Here is a 15221-nt window from a genome sequence, read left to right on the forward strand (position 1 = left end):
GAAAGATTAGCCGACAAATTAGAATTAATTAAGTTCGATCCGTATGGTAAGTAATAATATATCTTAATTATACAATCCAGTTAACATAATTAATTGAATTTCTTCACTTTCAGTGCAAAAAATGAGCGTGTATCGAGAAAAGAAAAAAGTCCGTAGCATGTAAGATCCATATTAGAAGTAAAAATAATAATAAAGTGCGTTTATTGAAGTCCTGTAATACAGTTATAAAATTATTTCATTCTTAAAACTACGTGTAAGCTCCTTGCTTGGCAAAATAATAGTGTTTAGCAAAATAATTTCAGAAGATACAGTACAGCCATTTCCAATTATTGCAGTCGATGGATTTAATTTACCATTCTGATTAAACAGTGGAAGATTCTTGATTTTTGCGAAAGGTTTATTAGGATCTGGATCAACTTGAGTTCCTTCAATTCTCGTCCATTTACCAATCTTTGAATTTCTTCCAATTATACTATGAATGATCAAAGTATGACTATCAACAGTTGAATAATCCAGTATGATGGATTCTCGAATTCTCACTCCAGGACCTGATAAGAAGAAACGTGTTATGTATCTAGAATTAGAATTAAAAGCATACGACTTACCGATGACAACGTTCTTTCCAATAGAAACATTTGGTCCAATAACAGCTGTATCATCAATTTGTGCTGTTGGATGTATGAATACGTTATCAATGATTGTGCAATTAGTTTTGTATGTAAATCTTTCAGGATAATGCTTGCGTTGAAGTTCTAATGCCTGACGATTTGCATAAATTGCTGATGCTGCATTCTTAACTTGCGACCACTTCATATTCAATGAAATTGTGTATAATTTCTCAGTTCCTGCAAGCGGTTGAAGAATTTCCTGCTCCAATTGAATATGGCCTTCATCTTTAATGCCATTTCCATTCCAGTCACCAGATTCTCCTCGTGAATAGAACACATTTGCAATTGCTGGGAAAATGTCAGTAGACAAAACGTAGATGCCGCAATTAATTAATGGAGATACATAGGAATTTGGTTTCTCGACATAATGTGTTACTTCTCCAGTAACTTTGTTTGTTACTAGACATCCGTAATTAACACTTTCAGTTCTGTCAGCCTCTGTGCTTAATATTGATACCTACAAAAATTAGAATTATTTCTACTGGATATACATAAAAAGGATATGAAAATCTTACTAGTGCTTTGGGTTTGCTTTTGTGGAATTCATATAGTTGCCTCAATGGAAAGTCAGCGCAAACGTCACCATTAAGGACGAAAAAAGCCTCTGGATTTCCACGTCTTATCTGGTCTCTAAAGTGATAAAGTCCACCTGCTGTTCCCAATTCAACGAATTCTTGAAGATACCGAATATTAATACTGTACTTAGCTTGAACTTCATCCAAGAAACTCTTCATTTCCGACGAATTGTAAGATCCAATAATTAATATTTCTTGGACTTCTTTTAATTCCGTGCATGCTTGAATATGATGCTCGATGATTGGTAATCCTCCAATTGGAAATAATGGCTTTCTAAAATCCAGAGACAAGGGACGAAATCGCGTACCTGATAAGAGTAATCTATGAGTCATTGTTTATTACTTGCCACGAATTCAATATTCATCATTATTAATCCAAATACGTTAATTATGGATGTAACAGATGATTCCACTTACCTTTCCGATCTCCACCAATCAATATGACTGATTTTAACATTTTATTATCAATTTATGATTGAGAAATCTTTAAAATTAATTATTTGCTTGAAAGCTGACTGCTTGTTATGATTATTATACTATAAATAAAACACGTCAATAAAAACAGGCAGAGCTGTTGAACAAATGTTCCTTTGTGTCGATATTCATATCATACTAATGATAACTAATATTCCAATTAAAATTAAGAAAAAATAGAATTAACGAAAATTGAATATTAAAAATATAACGGAAATTCGTAATTTAAAACGAAGTTCAAACTTTGAACTAGGTAAGTAGATTATTTGAAATTATTTTGACCGTTGATAATTAAAAAATGGTTACTCGATTTACTCAGATCAACAAAGTAACCAATGAAGAAAATTATACTTAACATTAAGTCGACAGTCGACGGTCGTCGATGAGAAGAAAAAATCTTAATACTAGTTTTTCTAAAAGAAAATAAGGTTTAGTTTCATTCGTTTTTAATCTGTAGACAACTTAACAGCTAGTTGATAGTCGGAAGCTTAAAAGAAAAAAGAAAAGTAATTCAGAAAATTTGATTAAAATGAAAAATTAAAGAAAGAAAATTTGTGTGCGAGTGAAAAAGAAAGAAAAAAAAAATATGAAAATTGAAAATTCAATGGAAGTGGAAATTTATTGAAAATTTATTTTATTATCCTTAAGTTTCCATTGTGTTAATCCTTTTTAATTTGTGCAACGAGTTATTTCAACATTGAGGCCTAACATCGATTGGTGAGTGACTTTTTATCAACAAAATTAAGACATTCCAATATAAACAACACCCAGCGAAGAGAGAGAAAAGAAAAAAATAAGCAAAACAAGCATAATTAAGATTTTTTCGGAAGTTTGCCTTCATCGGAAGTATTCAAAACGTTTGTGAACTGGTCACGCAATATTTCTATTTTGATAACAATATAAAATAATCGAATGAAATATAAAAGCATATCAATAATATAAAATAGACACACTTTTGGATTGTTACAATTTAGTTCTTTTTTTTGTGTTTCGTGTATTTGGCAAGAGTATCATCTCTTAAAATGTAAGCAAAAAAAACTTCTCATGTTTATATACTCTTTTGTTTTATTATAAAGTGGCTGGCTATTGGCTCAACTGTGTGAAGAGAAACATTATAATTTTATTATTCTGCAATTTATATCGGAGATGATACCCAACTATCTATGAAATAAGACTCGATTATTTGAAAATTATACATTGTATAAAAAAAATTAAATATTAGTATTTCCCCAAGATTGTTTAGATTAAAGAAAAGAAAATAGCATCCGAAAAAATTAAACATTTTTCACTCGATTACCTACTAGGTACTTAATATAAAATTTTTATATATATTATTATTATCTCTTGTATATTTAGTGGATGCGCGCAGTTTTTTTGTGACTTTATTTGCATCGTTGTTGATAGAGAAAAAAAAAGCGAAAAGATAAACACAAAGAATTGATTTAGAGATGCTGTGCACAAATGTTCTTGGTCTATTTAATCAAATTTGTTGATAATCCTAGATTACACATAATATTTGATAACTGTCAATCAGTGCTTGTGTATATAATGTGATAGATTGCCTCATAGATGGGTCCTTAAATCAAGAATTACAAGTCGATCTAGTAAGATTAAATAAATCCAATAGGATTTAAAATTAATCCGATGATAAATACATTGTAAACCCGAACGAATTGAAAGTAATAATTAATTACAGCATTACATTGGCAATAAAATATAGAATCAATAATTAACAACGTAGTGCGTTAAATCAATTAGTTAAATTACATGTTGTACTTTTAGAAAAATTAAAATGACAAGTGACCTATCGTTCATGTTTGTAATGCTTTAACCCGACCTTGTCAATCGTCACTCTAACATAATTCTTGATATTAAATTTTAAAGCAAATAGAATTGCCTTTCACAAATAGACAGTTTCAATTCATTTTCATATTGAATTGGATATAACAGGTGTACGATTCAGTGCAACATTTTTCTACTATCCCCTCGTTTTTGTTTTCATCTCGTTTTTTTAGACAAATAAAAATATTTATTTTTAAATTAATGAATTTCTTTACACCTTCGTCCAATATTATTTTTTTCCATGATAAACACTTCTACGGACGTTGTCTGCTGTGGATTGTGGAATAAGAGCGCATTAGATTGCAAAACGCCAAAACTTAACGTGCTAAATATATTCAAATTAAAGTAAAATTGCAAGTTTTGTTAAAATTTAACGGTCAAAAAATATTTGAAAAAAATTCAAAATTTTAAAATCCGCTGAAAAAATTAAATTTAAATAGAATCGGCTAGTTTTCGTTAAAATTTAACGGTCAAAAAATATTTGAAAAAATTTCAAAATTTACAAAGCCTTTTCAAAATAAAATTTGAATTGAATAAATCGGTTAAGTCTTTAATTAAAAGAAATTTATAAATTACGCCATAGACAAACCGACATGACACGGACAATTGCAGTCACACCTGTGAAAATTCACCAATAACCAATATGAACATCGCACATATGATTTAAAAATAACTACATACATACATCAATTTAGCATAGTACACAAAAGGATGTATAAAACACTTTTGATGATTGACAGCATTGATTTTAAAAATGATGAGCGTTTATGAAGCACAAGCTATCAAATAATATGAATAAAAAACAAAATTGAGTAAATGTATTGGTTTCAATAGATTTAAAATAACAATTTAAACTGCCTATTCACTTTACCTCTACATACTATCTCAATAGAACATTTATAATCCAATTAAAAAAATAGAATAGGAAGGTAATGTATGCACATGTATGAAATTAACTTAAGGTTTCACTTGTTAGTTTGCTACTGATTCAAAATACTAAAATTGTTTCTTTCACAAAAACTGAAACTTTAGTCATTTTCAATTCCTTGAAGTGCTCGGTCACATCTTCCTTCTATCTAGTTAGTTAGAAATTCTCGATTTATTTTTTATTCTGCTTCATCTTTTAAGTACTTCTCAAGTGAACTTGAGCTTTTATAAAAAGTAATATCTCAGTTTTCCTCATTTTCCTTATTCTTTTCTGACGTCTAAGTTTCATTCAGTTCCATTCAAAAAAAAGTATTGTGAGTAAAAAAAAGTCCTTTTTTTACTCCTTATGAATGTAATAAATTTATTGTTCGATGACGTAAATGGCGATAACGTTATATACGTGTGTTTATTTAATATCATATGCAAACAATTTCAGTTACAATTTTTTTTTTCTCCTCTCTCGTATTCATTTTTTTCTATATTTTCCCATTTTCATATTTTTTTCCTCTTCTTTTCTTTCTTCTCAGAATTGTGATTTAAAAAGATGACAAAGAAATTTGAATTCAATTGGCAAATTCCGGTTCCTGATGAGGTATGTTTTAGATTCTTTCTTCTTTTTATTTTCAGGGTTACTTTATCTGTGTTGTGCGTGATCTTATTGACATAGACTTTTACCATGAAAATATTGTGATTTTTTGGGGGATACAGTTAGTGGTGTAAATGATGATTTTAAGGTTGTCAAAGTGATTTGTGATTGATTTATATTCAGTGCATTTGAACTGTGAATTTCTGTTATTTAAGGCAGAAGTGGACAAACTATGTGTTGCATGACAGTGGCGTGACACATAAATGTGACAATAGTGTATGGTCCAAATTGGATTTAGTTGTAACACGTTTATTTGATGTTTCTTGAACCATGCAGATGCAACACATTAATATGTTGCGTGACAGTTTTTATATGTTGCTCTCTAAAACTTTGAACTGAGTGTTCTTAATTAATCTCAATGAATCTTGTTTATTGGTCGTTCATAAATGATATCCAACTTCTAAAGAGCCAGTTTAAGGTTTGGGACGATTTTGTGACAAAGATGGAAAAGGGTCTGTAACCCTTTTTAAATGACTTTAATTGTCGTTATTTTTAGTCTAATTGTGTCCTAAAATAGTGAACAGTTCAAAACCCAAAAGAAATGATATAGTTACTTAAACCCTCCACTAACTCAACGTACGTTATTTATGGATTCGTTCAACGAATCCTTAATTAAAGTAATACTTGACCAATTAGTGAAACTGACTTATGTGTCATTAAAGTATTCTAGATGAGTTGCAAAAAATCAAAATCCCGAATTAGCTTGCCCTGTTAATGAAAAGAATGAATTATTTAGACTTATTACCTTGCTACAAAAACAAACGATGAATAAGCACTTTTTTTGATATTCTCCATTCACAAAATCTGAGTTCGGAGAAATCTTACAACTCTTAAGTTAATCCTATTTGACATGCATTACAGGTGTTCTTATAATAATCTCAAAATAAGAATCTAAAAAGTAATTCACCGCTATTAAATTAATTTAACCAAATGTACAAACACATTTAGAGTGTAGTCAGGTAAAGTCTATGTCTAGTCGAAGTTATAACAAGTTAAATTAACCTGACCTTTCTTCATTCTTAATAATCTGTAATTTTGTTTATTTAAATAATAAATGATATAGCTGACGCAAGGTGCCGTATTCGATAGATGGACAGAAGAAAAGGATAATACGGAATTGGAGGTGAATTGTACATTCAAAGTGGATGAATATGGATTCTTCATTTATTGGAAAAGTGAGGGTAGGGTGAGTGTCTGTGAAAAGAGAAAAACTTGAAGAATCGACAGAAATAAATCAGCATGTCTCTTTATCTTCATATACAGGAAGGTGATGTTATTGAATTATGTCAAGTCAGTGATATTCGTGCTGGAGGTTTGCCTAAGGATATGAAGTTGACAAATCAATTGTTTAATCGACACGGTGAATCATTAGAGGATAAATCCTTGACAATATGCTCGGGAACAGATTATATTAATATTAATTATCAGCATGTAATTTGTCCATCAGCTGAACTTGCCAAGGTTCGTATCTGTTTATTATTTTCTTATTATGATGCTCTCTCTCTTGATACTATCTTAATTACACACGCGTATGCTTAGTACATGGAAGTAAACGCACAATCTTGGTGATGAGAAAAGTTTACCTTGAAATTTCAATCTAATTTCCATTTACTAAGATATTCCGCAAATACAACAATGGAAATAGAAAAGGAGAAAAAATAGAAATAGTTATGATGAAGATAAACAACTAACAATCGTCGACAACATTGCATATATAAATATGAGGAAACACTCGTGAATTTAATACTAACAATCTATGCATCTATATGGCAATAATACTGTATGAAATATAATATTCAATTAATCACGTGCATCATGTGTATAGATTTTTTTTAGTCAGCAACACTTTACTTGACACACAATTCTATATTCTTCTCTAGATATAAAAAAAAAGATCTCTAGACACTAACCTTTCTCATTCAATCAACAATAAGTTAATTTAAAATGTAATAATTCAGTACATATGAATAGGAATCAACAATACGTGATAGCACAAAAGCAAGGTCTTTTGTCAATTCATCAAACTAACAAATTCACACAAGTTTCGGTCTACATGCTGTTCTATATGATGAGAATATTTCTGTCTGTTTAACCGTAATTAATTGTCAATACTGTCCTATAACAATCATAATTGAGGTTTTGGAAATAAAAAGCACATATATGTATATTAACACTCCTTACGACTCGACGATATGTAGCAACTTTAATGACTTTTCGTGGGAGCTTTTAAAAAGCTTTCAAAAAATGTCAAAATTCAAATATTTAAATTTGGTGCATTTTTTGCCAATTTTCCAAGTCTTCAACAACTAAAATGAAAAACTTTAGGTTTACAGCTACTTTAACATCATCCGTTTGTCAAGAAATTGTCCATTTTGTAAACAAATATTTCGAATTTTGAGCTTTTTTGAAAGCTTTTACAAAGTCAAAAAGCTCTTCGAGAGCCTTTTTCATTGCATTTTTCTGAATGATTCCACAACAGTTGCTACAACGTTTCCTAAAAATCTCATTCGTCGAGGCTCACACAAATCACATCAAACAGTCAGATTAATACACAAAACATCCAATACAGAGATTCCATAAATTCTTTTTTAAAAAAAAGTATATATTCATGCATTCTCAACTCTTACTCTCCTAAATCTGCTTAATGGCAAGAGTTTATGATGAAAATTCTTTGTGATTTTATTACTTTATCTCAGATCTGGTTAGAAGGTCTTCGTAAGATAACACATAATGGTAAAGCGAACAATTTCTGTCCAATGACCTGTTTGAAAAAACAGTAAGTAACAAAAAAAAATTTCATCAATTTTTCAACGATTCTTTTTGTTTTTTGATTTTCCTTTATTTTAATAACCAACGGAGCTTGTATTTTTGGTTACTAAAAACCATGTTTTATGTGCTTTATATTAATACTATATATATATTTTTTCTTTGGAATTTTTAATTATATTACAAAAAACCATTTACGGTGTATTGATTTGAGTGTTTCCTAAAAATAATAAGACTTATTCAGCATAGACAAATTGGAAAAATGCATGTTTAAATCATTTATCTCATTTTTATTATAATTTACGGCATTGTTTGTACAAATGCTGCAAACAAGAATTTCTTCTTCTCTCACAAATGGGATGAAATTAATGATTTGACTAAGGTGCGCTTGACTTTGAGACTTTACAGATCTTTTCATTTGCGGAAGTTGTGAATTGAAGATAACAAATGGATCAGTTATATGAATCACAGCAGTGTTGTTAGCTGGATATTTGTTTACGTTGTACAGAATATGAGTTGGACCTGTATGTGATGTATGGCAGCCCTAGAATGTCTCAAAACCAGAGTAATGTGACGGCAACGTTCACGACCATGCTCATAAAGTGAGCAACAGTGAGCAAGCTCTCGAGAACATGCTCTTGATCTGTTAGGGAACGACTCAGTAATATCAATGTAGAGGAGTCATCTTATTCAGTTAAGACTGTATTAAAGACTCTGATTAATTGTGGATGTCTTAGATACTTAGTTAAGTTTTCAATTATTTAAGCCTACAGTACGGCACACGTCAATTCAACAAAGCTTTTCTTGACACACATTTAATGTGCCGTTCACTTATGTTCAGGGACGTAACACAGATTGATCAACATTGTAGTCACTGTATGATCTCTACAAATATCTATAATGCAGACCCGTTCAAATGACTCGGATAACAACACTGATTCTCAATACACACAGCTTCCGTTTTGAAAACGTGTCAGTTCCTCGAAATTGGCGCATTTTGGAATTTGCTATGATTTACATTTTTTTTTTCGTTTTTTTTTTCTTTTTTTTATTTTTTCTTTTTTTTAAACCGTTTTCTTTTTATTCAGAAGTGGCAAAGGGGCCTTCGAGAAATTACTCATAATTCCAAACAAACTAATGCATGTCCGAGAACCATGCTTATGAAGCAGTAAGTGGCTTAAAGCTTTTAATTGGATTGCGTCGAACTGTTTTTTTCCCACTGCTTAATTGAATCAATAATACTAAAAATTTTTTATTGGTTTAAAGTACGCTAAAATAATTTCGCATCGTGACCTACACACCACATTGCATATCCATCCACGACAACATTTTATTTTGTGTCACATTAATTAAATCATACAAGCTTTGTGCCTTTATTCATTTAAAAATATTAATTACCTAAATCTGCTTCATGTTCTGTCATAAGATTCAAGTCTCCCATCACTAAATGTCAATTCTTCAAATATTAATAATTTCAATGAAAAATAACTAATTTTGTCAATTTCCCAAGCGTATTTCGTTCCTCAAATTAATCGCTACTTTATTACTTTATCTATAATTTTTCTTTTTTCAATATTTCTTTCTTTTTTGTAAATATTATGTTCATTTTCATTTCCTTTTCTCAGTCTAATATCACTTTTTGAAGCGCATTTTTGCGAGAACGCATTTTGGTTCCTCGAGCGGATGTTATTGGATATAAAAATATAGAGCAAAAAGGCGATAACCTTAATAGGCAAATTGTATGCATGAAACAGCAATGATACAGAATGACTACTACGGTACCTAAAAGCGGTATCTTTGTTTGACCGCTTGGTTCCGTAGTGGTCTTTGAGTATCATGCGTACTCTTTGCCGTTTAGGGTAAACCATTTTTTTTCTAGGATAGGATATGAAATTTTAAGGTTATGCATTTTAGTACAGAAAGTCTATTACTCGAAGTTTCATTTAAAATCTTAATTTTAATCATTTTTGCTTTGTTTGAAAGCTCTTAACAGAGTAGTTGCAGAATATTGAGATGTGATCTTCCAGAAGATTGGTAATAGTGTATGAATTTATATCCTGAAATGGTAAATTTGACCAAAAATTTAAATCAATTTAGTTCCAAAAATTTGTAAACAAAGATATGAAAATTTGAATTTTTAAGCTTTTTGAAGTCCAAAAGCTCAAATTAAAGAAATTTTGGAATTCAACAGCTTGCGTCCACAAGAATGCGCTTCAAAACATCCATTTGTCGTTGTTCTTTATCATTTCCTTATTTGTGTCTATAAAGCAAATTTCATATTATGTAAATCTCATTAGTTATATGGCTAAAAAACATTTTGAAATTATTCAATGAATTAAAATAAATTTTTATTTATTTCTTTTCTCTCTCTCTCTCTATCATATATATTAACAGTTGGATGCGTTTGGGATTTACTGTCGATGTAAAAGGAAATGTTCCAGTAAAAGTTATCGCTCGTACTTTTGCATCAGGTAAATATTTTTAATTTGATGAGAATTTTTCTCATACATTTTCATTAGAAAACGATCGAATAGATAGAGCTGTCATGAAAAAAGCAAGAACAAAGTTATGAATGCTATCTAATTTTATCTTTAATAACGAACGATTCACACCCAAGTCTATTATTTTAAATACAATCATTTTAACCTTTTTTTTCCATGACTAGTTTGCATTAATCTAGTCTATAATTAGCTAAAAAAAACTTAAATAATTGCTTTAAACAAGCAGTAATACATTCGATATTGTAATTACTATTTTCCTATTTCTCATCCATTCAGGTAAAACCGAGAAGTTGGTTTATCAATGTTTATCGGACCTGGAATTACCATGCGGTAAAAATGAATCTGTTCCAAAGGCAGATTTTACATTCGATAAGTTCTATGAACTTTATCATAAAATTTGTCCACGTAATGATATTGAGGAATTGTTTCGATTCATGTAAGTATTATCTGATTCAACATTCTATTTTTATCAGGGATTATATTTAGAGTTATCATATCGTATACCTAAGCGATACGACATGATGCGGAAATTATTGGGGTCGAAATTGTAAAATATTTGCTCATTAGATCAGATAAGGTTTTTGATTTTATCTACGTGTGCTCATTATGAGAATTTTTAATCAATAACTGACATAATTTTTTTGAATTTCTCGATTTTTTTGCTGTAAACACTAACACTATGATAAAAGAATTTGAATTTTCTTTTGGGAAATTTTACAAGTTTAATTGAGTTTTGTAGTTGGAAATGCAATTGAAACGTTTAATTGCATGTGGATTAAGCTATGACTTGAAGAAACAAGCTACAATTATCCTTAGAAATGCCAAAAAATTGATTTTTGAAAAATTTTCGTCAAAAGTTCATTTCAGTTCAGTTCATTTAAATGTTCAAAGTCCGTTAAAATTTGAATTTTTTAAAACCGCTAAATATTTAACTAATTAATTGTAATCTCCTCATTTCAGTACTCAAGGAAAAGCAAACGAAATTAACATCGAGCAATTTGTCAACTTCTTAAACGAAAAAGTAAGTCAAAATATTTATTAATAAATTTATTTAAATTTTAATTACAATTTCTTTTACTTTTTCACCAGCAACGTGATCCTCGCCTCAACGAAATTTTATATCCATTGTATGATGAGAAGAGAGCATTGGAGATAATCAACACTTATGAACAATCTGAAGAGACAATAGCAAAGAAAATGCTCTCGAAGGACGGATTCATACGTTATTTAATGTCAGATGAAAATGCTCCAGTTTTTCTCGACAGATTGGACATATATATGGAAATGGATCAGTCTCTATCACATTATTACATAAATTCATCTCATAATACCTATTTATCTGGTCGACAGTTTGGAGGAAAGTCGAGTGTTGAAATGTATCGTCAAGTTTTATTGGCAGGATGCCGATGTGTGGAGCTTGATTGTTGGGATGGAAAGGGTGAGAACAGAATCATCGATTAAATATAACATGCTTAATATTTATTTTTTCTTTACCTTTGTATCTATTTTTTCAATTTTTATAGGCGAAGATGAAGAGCCGGTAAGGCAATAGAATTGATATTTTTAGACACAAATATAACATTATTAATATCCTTATTTATCTAGATTATAACACACGGAATGGCAATGTGCACGGATATTCTATTTAAGGATGTCATTTATGCGATAAGAGATACAGCATTCGTAACATCAGACTATCCCGTAATTTTATCGTTTGAGAATCATTGCTGTAAATCGCAACAATACAAATTGGCAAAATATTGTGATGAAATTTTTGGTGATTTATTATTAAAGGAACCAATTCCTGATTATCCACTTGAACCGGGAGCGCCTTTGCCCCCGCCGTCATTATTAAAACGAAAGATCCTCATTAAGAATAAGCGACTAAAGCCTGAAGTTGAGAAGAAGGAATTAGAGTTATTCTTGCAGGGTGAATTCGTCATTGAGGATGATGTTAAGGAAGATGCTAGTGCACTTCCAGATAGAAAACCAGAGGAGATTTTAGCAGCAGTTAATAATGCACAGTCACAGGATGGCGGTGATGCTGATGTTCCACCAATACAGTATACAGGCTCAACAACTAATGTACATCCATGGTTGTCGTCTATGGTTAATTATGCTCAACCAATTAAATTTCAAGGCTTCGATGTTGCCGAACAGAAAAATATTCATCATAATATGAGCTCATTCGCAGAGACTACAGGAATGAATTTACTTAAGACACAAGCTATTGAATTTGTAAACTATAATAAACGTCAAATGTCTCGTATTTATCCGAAAGGCACCCGAGCTGATTCATCAAATTACATGCCGCAAGTTTTCTGGAATGCTGGTTGTCAAATGGTAAGCACATTATATTCTATAAATAAACCGCATCGGATCTCACTTATTTACTTTATTTTTTTATTACTATTATTATTACTGTTGTGCTATATCAACATTTATTTAGGTGTCATTGAATTTCCAAACATCCGATTTGCCGCAACAACTTAATCAAGGAAAATTTGAATACAATGGTAATTGTGGCTACTTATTAAAACCAGACTTCATGCGTCGGTCCGATCGTAGTTTCGATCCATTTGCTGATGCTCCCGTCGATGGTGTTATTGCTGCTCAATGTTCAGTTCAAGTCATAGCAGGTCAATTTTTATCTGATAAAAAGGTTGGAACATATGTTGAGGTTGATATGTATGGTAAGTTCTTAATCCACAGGATTAAAATTTAAATCCATCGGATTAAAATTTATTAATTGCTGTCTGTCTAATCTTTTAGGTTTACCAAGTGATACAATTCGTAAAGAATTCCGTACCAGAATGGTACCAGCGAATGGATTAAATCCAATTTATAATGAGGAACCGTTCTTGTTCCGTAAAGTTGTATTGCCTGATCTCGCAGTTTTACGTTTTGGTGTGTATGATGAGAATGGAAAGTTATTAGGACAAAGAATTTTACCATTAGATGGTTTACAAGCTGGATATCGTCATATTTCGTTAAGAACTGAGGCAAATTTCCCCATGTCATTGCCTATGTTGTTCTGTAATATTGAATTAAAGATTTATGTTCCTGATGGTTTTGAGGACTTTATGGCAGCTCTCTCAGATCCCCGAGCCTTTATGGGCGCAGCGAAAGAAAGATCTGATAACATGAAAGCAATGGGTATTGAAGAAGCATCTGGAAGTGCCGGTGGAGGTGCTGCTGATAAAAAGGAAGAAAAGAAGGAAGAACCATTAGTTTTTGAACCAGTTACAATCGATTCATTGCGTCAGGAGAAAGGATTCGTCAAAACTGCACGCAAACAACAAAAGGAACTCGATGCAGTTCGCAAGAAGCAATCAAAAGAGCGAATGACACTACAAAAGGCTCAAAATGGATCAATTGAGCGTTTAATTAAAGGCAAATCCAAGGATGAAATTAAGAATGATGCTTCAATTCGTAAAGTTATTCAAGAGCAAAATGCTCAATGGAGTGAGATGGTTGAGAGACATAAGAAGGAAGAATGGGATATGCTGAAACAGCAAATTACTGATCAACAAGATATTTTAAGGTGATTAATAACTTTTGACCGTTGTTTTTTAAATTTTATTGCTTTTTTTTTCAAATTTATTTTAATCGTTATTTTTTAAATTTTATTTTACCGTTATTTTTTAAATTTGATTTTTTGGGAAATTCGATTTTAATTTTAAATCTATGGCTTTATTATTGCAGAAAACTTATGGAAGCGGCTCAATTAGCCCAAATGAAGCAATTGGAAGCTAAACATGAACGTGAAATCAAAGAATTGAATACCAAACAAGCTAAGATATCTGTAGAAACAAGCAAAGAAGTTGCTAATGACAAAACATTGAAAACAAAGGGTGAAAAAGATCGAAGATTGCGTGAGAAGAAGCAGAATAATATCAAGAGATTTATGGATGAGAAGAAGGTAAAGTTATAGCTTACATTGTTCTTATCAGCAGTTGTTTAATCAATTCTTAATTATATTACAGAGTGCAACTATTAAGCAAAATCGTGAGAAGGAAAAGCTTAAGATAACACACGATAAGCAACTCGAGAGTTTGTCTCATGATTTACAAAAGTTAATAGATGTATTGAAAGTCGAAGAAGAGGAATATAAAATTATTCAAAAGTTCGAATTTTTCGCCTAAATTAATCATAAGATGAGATTTAATCGTAGTACATTGCATTTTTTTCCGAACAAGTTTAATTCATCTATAAAAAATCCCATCATCATTAATGAGAAAAACAAACCAACTATTCTAGACTGTTTCAATGTCTCCTTTTTAAGAATAAAAGTTATTGTGCCACATGTATCACAAACATATAGTCACCTCGAAAAAACACACCCCTTTTTTCAAAAAAAATTATACAAAAACAATTTAATTAATTAATTTCATATTTATACTAGTTAAACCAAAGACGATAAAACAAAAAAATCGAAGATTTTATTAAATTAAAAAAAGGAAGATGATGAAGAAGTGAAAATTAAAAGTTACAAAGTAAAATCCAAAAATCTAATTTAAAAAATTATTAGAATTTTTGAAGCAGAGCCTTTAAATATCTCGAAAACCCTCTAAATAAGATGTAAAATTTAAAATTATAAAGAAATAAATTTCACTTGTAAAATTACACTAAATTTACTGATTTTTCCTTTGCTGGATGTGCTGTATCTTGATCACTTCTGTTTTTTGAATTATATTTTCAGCTTCAATTAGTATCAATTACCTATTTGATAGTAAATTCATTCATAAAAGTTAAAATAATTCAACTTGCATGAAAAAAGAGTCAAGTAGGCTTTAACGTATTTTTAAAATTCAAATTTTTT

The 15221-nt window shown here is 30.4% G+C and overlaps 2 protein-coding genes across 4 annotated transcripts; one reads left to right on the top strand and one right to left on the bottom strand.

Annotated features, from left to right (window-relative positions):
- Positions 1 to 182: 182 nt before the first annotated feature.
- Positions 183 to 1782, bottom strand: Gmppa (GDP-mannose pyrophosphorylase A). The gene is made up of 4 exons (XM_070639997.1): positions 1661 to 1782; positions 1184 to 1551; positions 606 to 1125; positions 183 to 548 (listed from the first exon to the last, which is right to left on the bottom strand). The coding sequence occupies exons 1-4, from the start codon at positions 1698 to 1700 to the stop codon at positions 223 to 225; spliced, it is 1254 nt and encodes a 417-aa protein (XP_070496098.1). The 5' UTR covers positions 1701 to 1782; the 3' UTR covers positions 183 to 222.
- Positions 1783 to 2091: 309 nt separating this feature from the next.
- norpA (no receptor potential A) lies at positions 2092 to 15032 on the top strand. 3 transcript variants are annotated; one of them, XM_070639845.1, is made up of 15 exons: positions 2092 to 2434; positions 5014 to 5078; positions 6196 to 6318; positions 6396 to 6593; positions 7829 to 7908; positions 10293 to 10369; positions 10676 to 10835; positions 11360 to 11420; positions 11489 to 11837; positions 11923 to 11939; positions 12005 to 12742; positions 12849 to 13092; positions 13172 to 13943; positions 14105 to 14321; positions 14386 to 15032. In XM_070639845.1, exons 2-15 carry the CDS (start codon positions 5031 to 5033, stop codon positions 14542 to 14544), a joined length of 3243 nt encoding a protein of 1080 aa, XP_070495946.1. In that variant the 5' UTR covers positions 2092 to 2434; positions 5014 to 5030; the 3' UTR covers positions 14545 to 15032. The 3 variants fall into 3 exon arrangements, with proteins under 3 accessions (XP_070495946.1, XP_070495947.1, XP_070495948.1); XM_070639846.1 differs by lacking the exon at positions 7829 to 7908 and adding an exon at positions 8987 to 9066; XM_070639847.1 differs by lacking the exons at positions 2092 to 2434; positions 5014 to 5078; positions 6196 to 6318; positions 6396 to 6593 and adding an exon at positions 8987 to 9066 and having other exon boundaries at positions 7832 to 7908.
- The last annotated feature ends 189 nt before the right edge of the window (positions 15033 to 15221 follow it).

This window comes from Chironomus tepperi, unplaced genomic scaffold (genome assembly GCF_022539635.2).
Source record: "Chironomus tepperi strain 1889 unplaced genomic scaffold, CSIRO-AGI_Ctep_v1 contig_217, whole genome shotgun sequence".
Taxonomy (NCBI): domain Eukaryota; kingdom Metazoa; phylum Arthropoda; class Insecta; order Diptera; family Chironomidae; genus Chironomus; species Chironomus tepperi.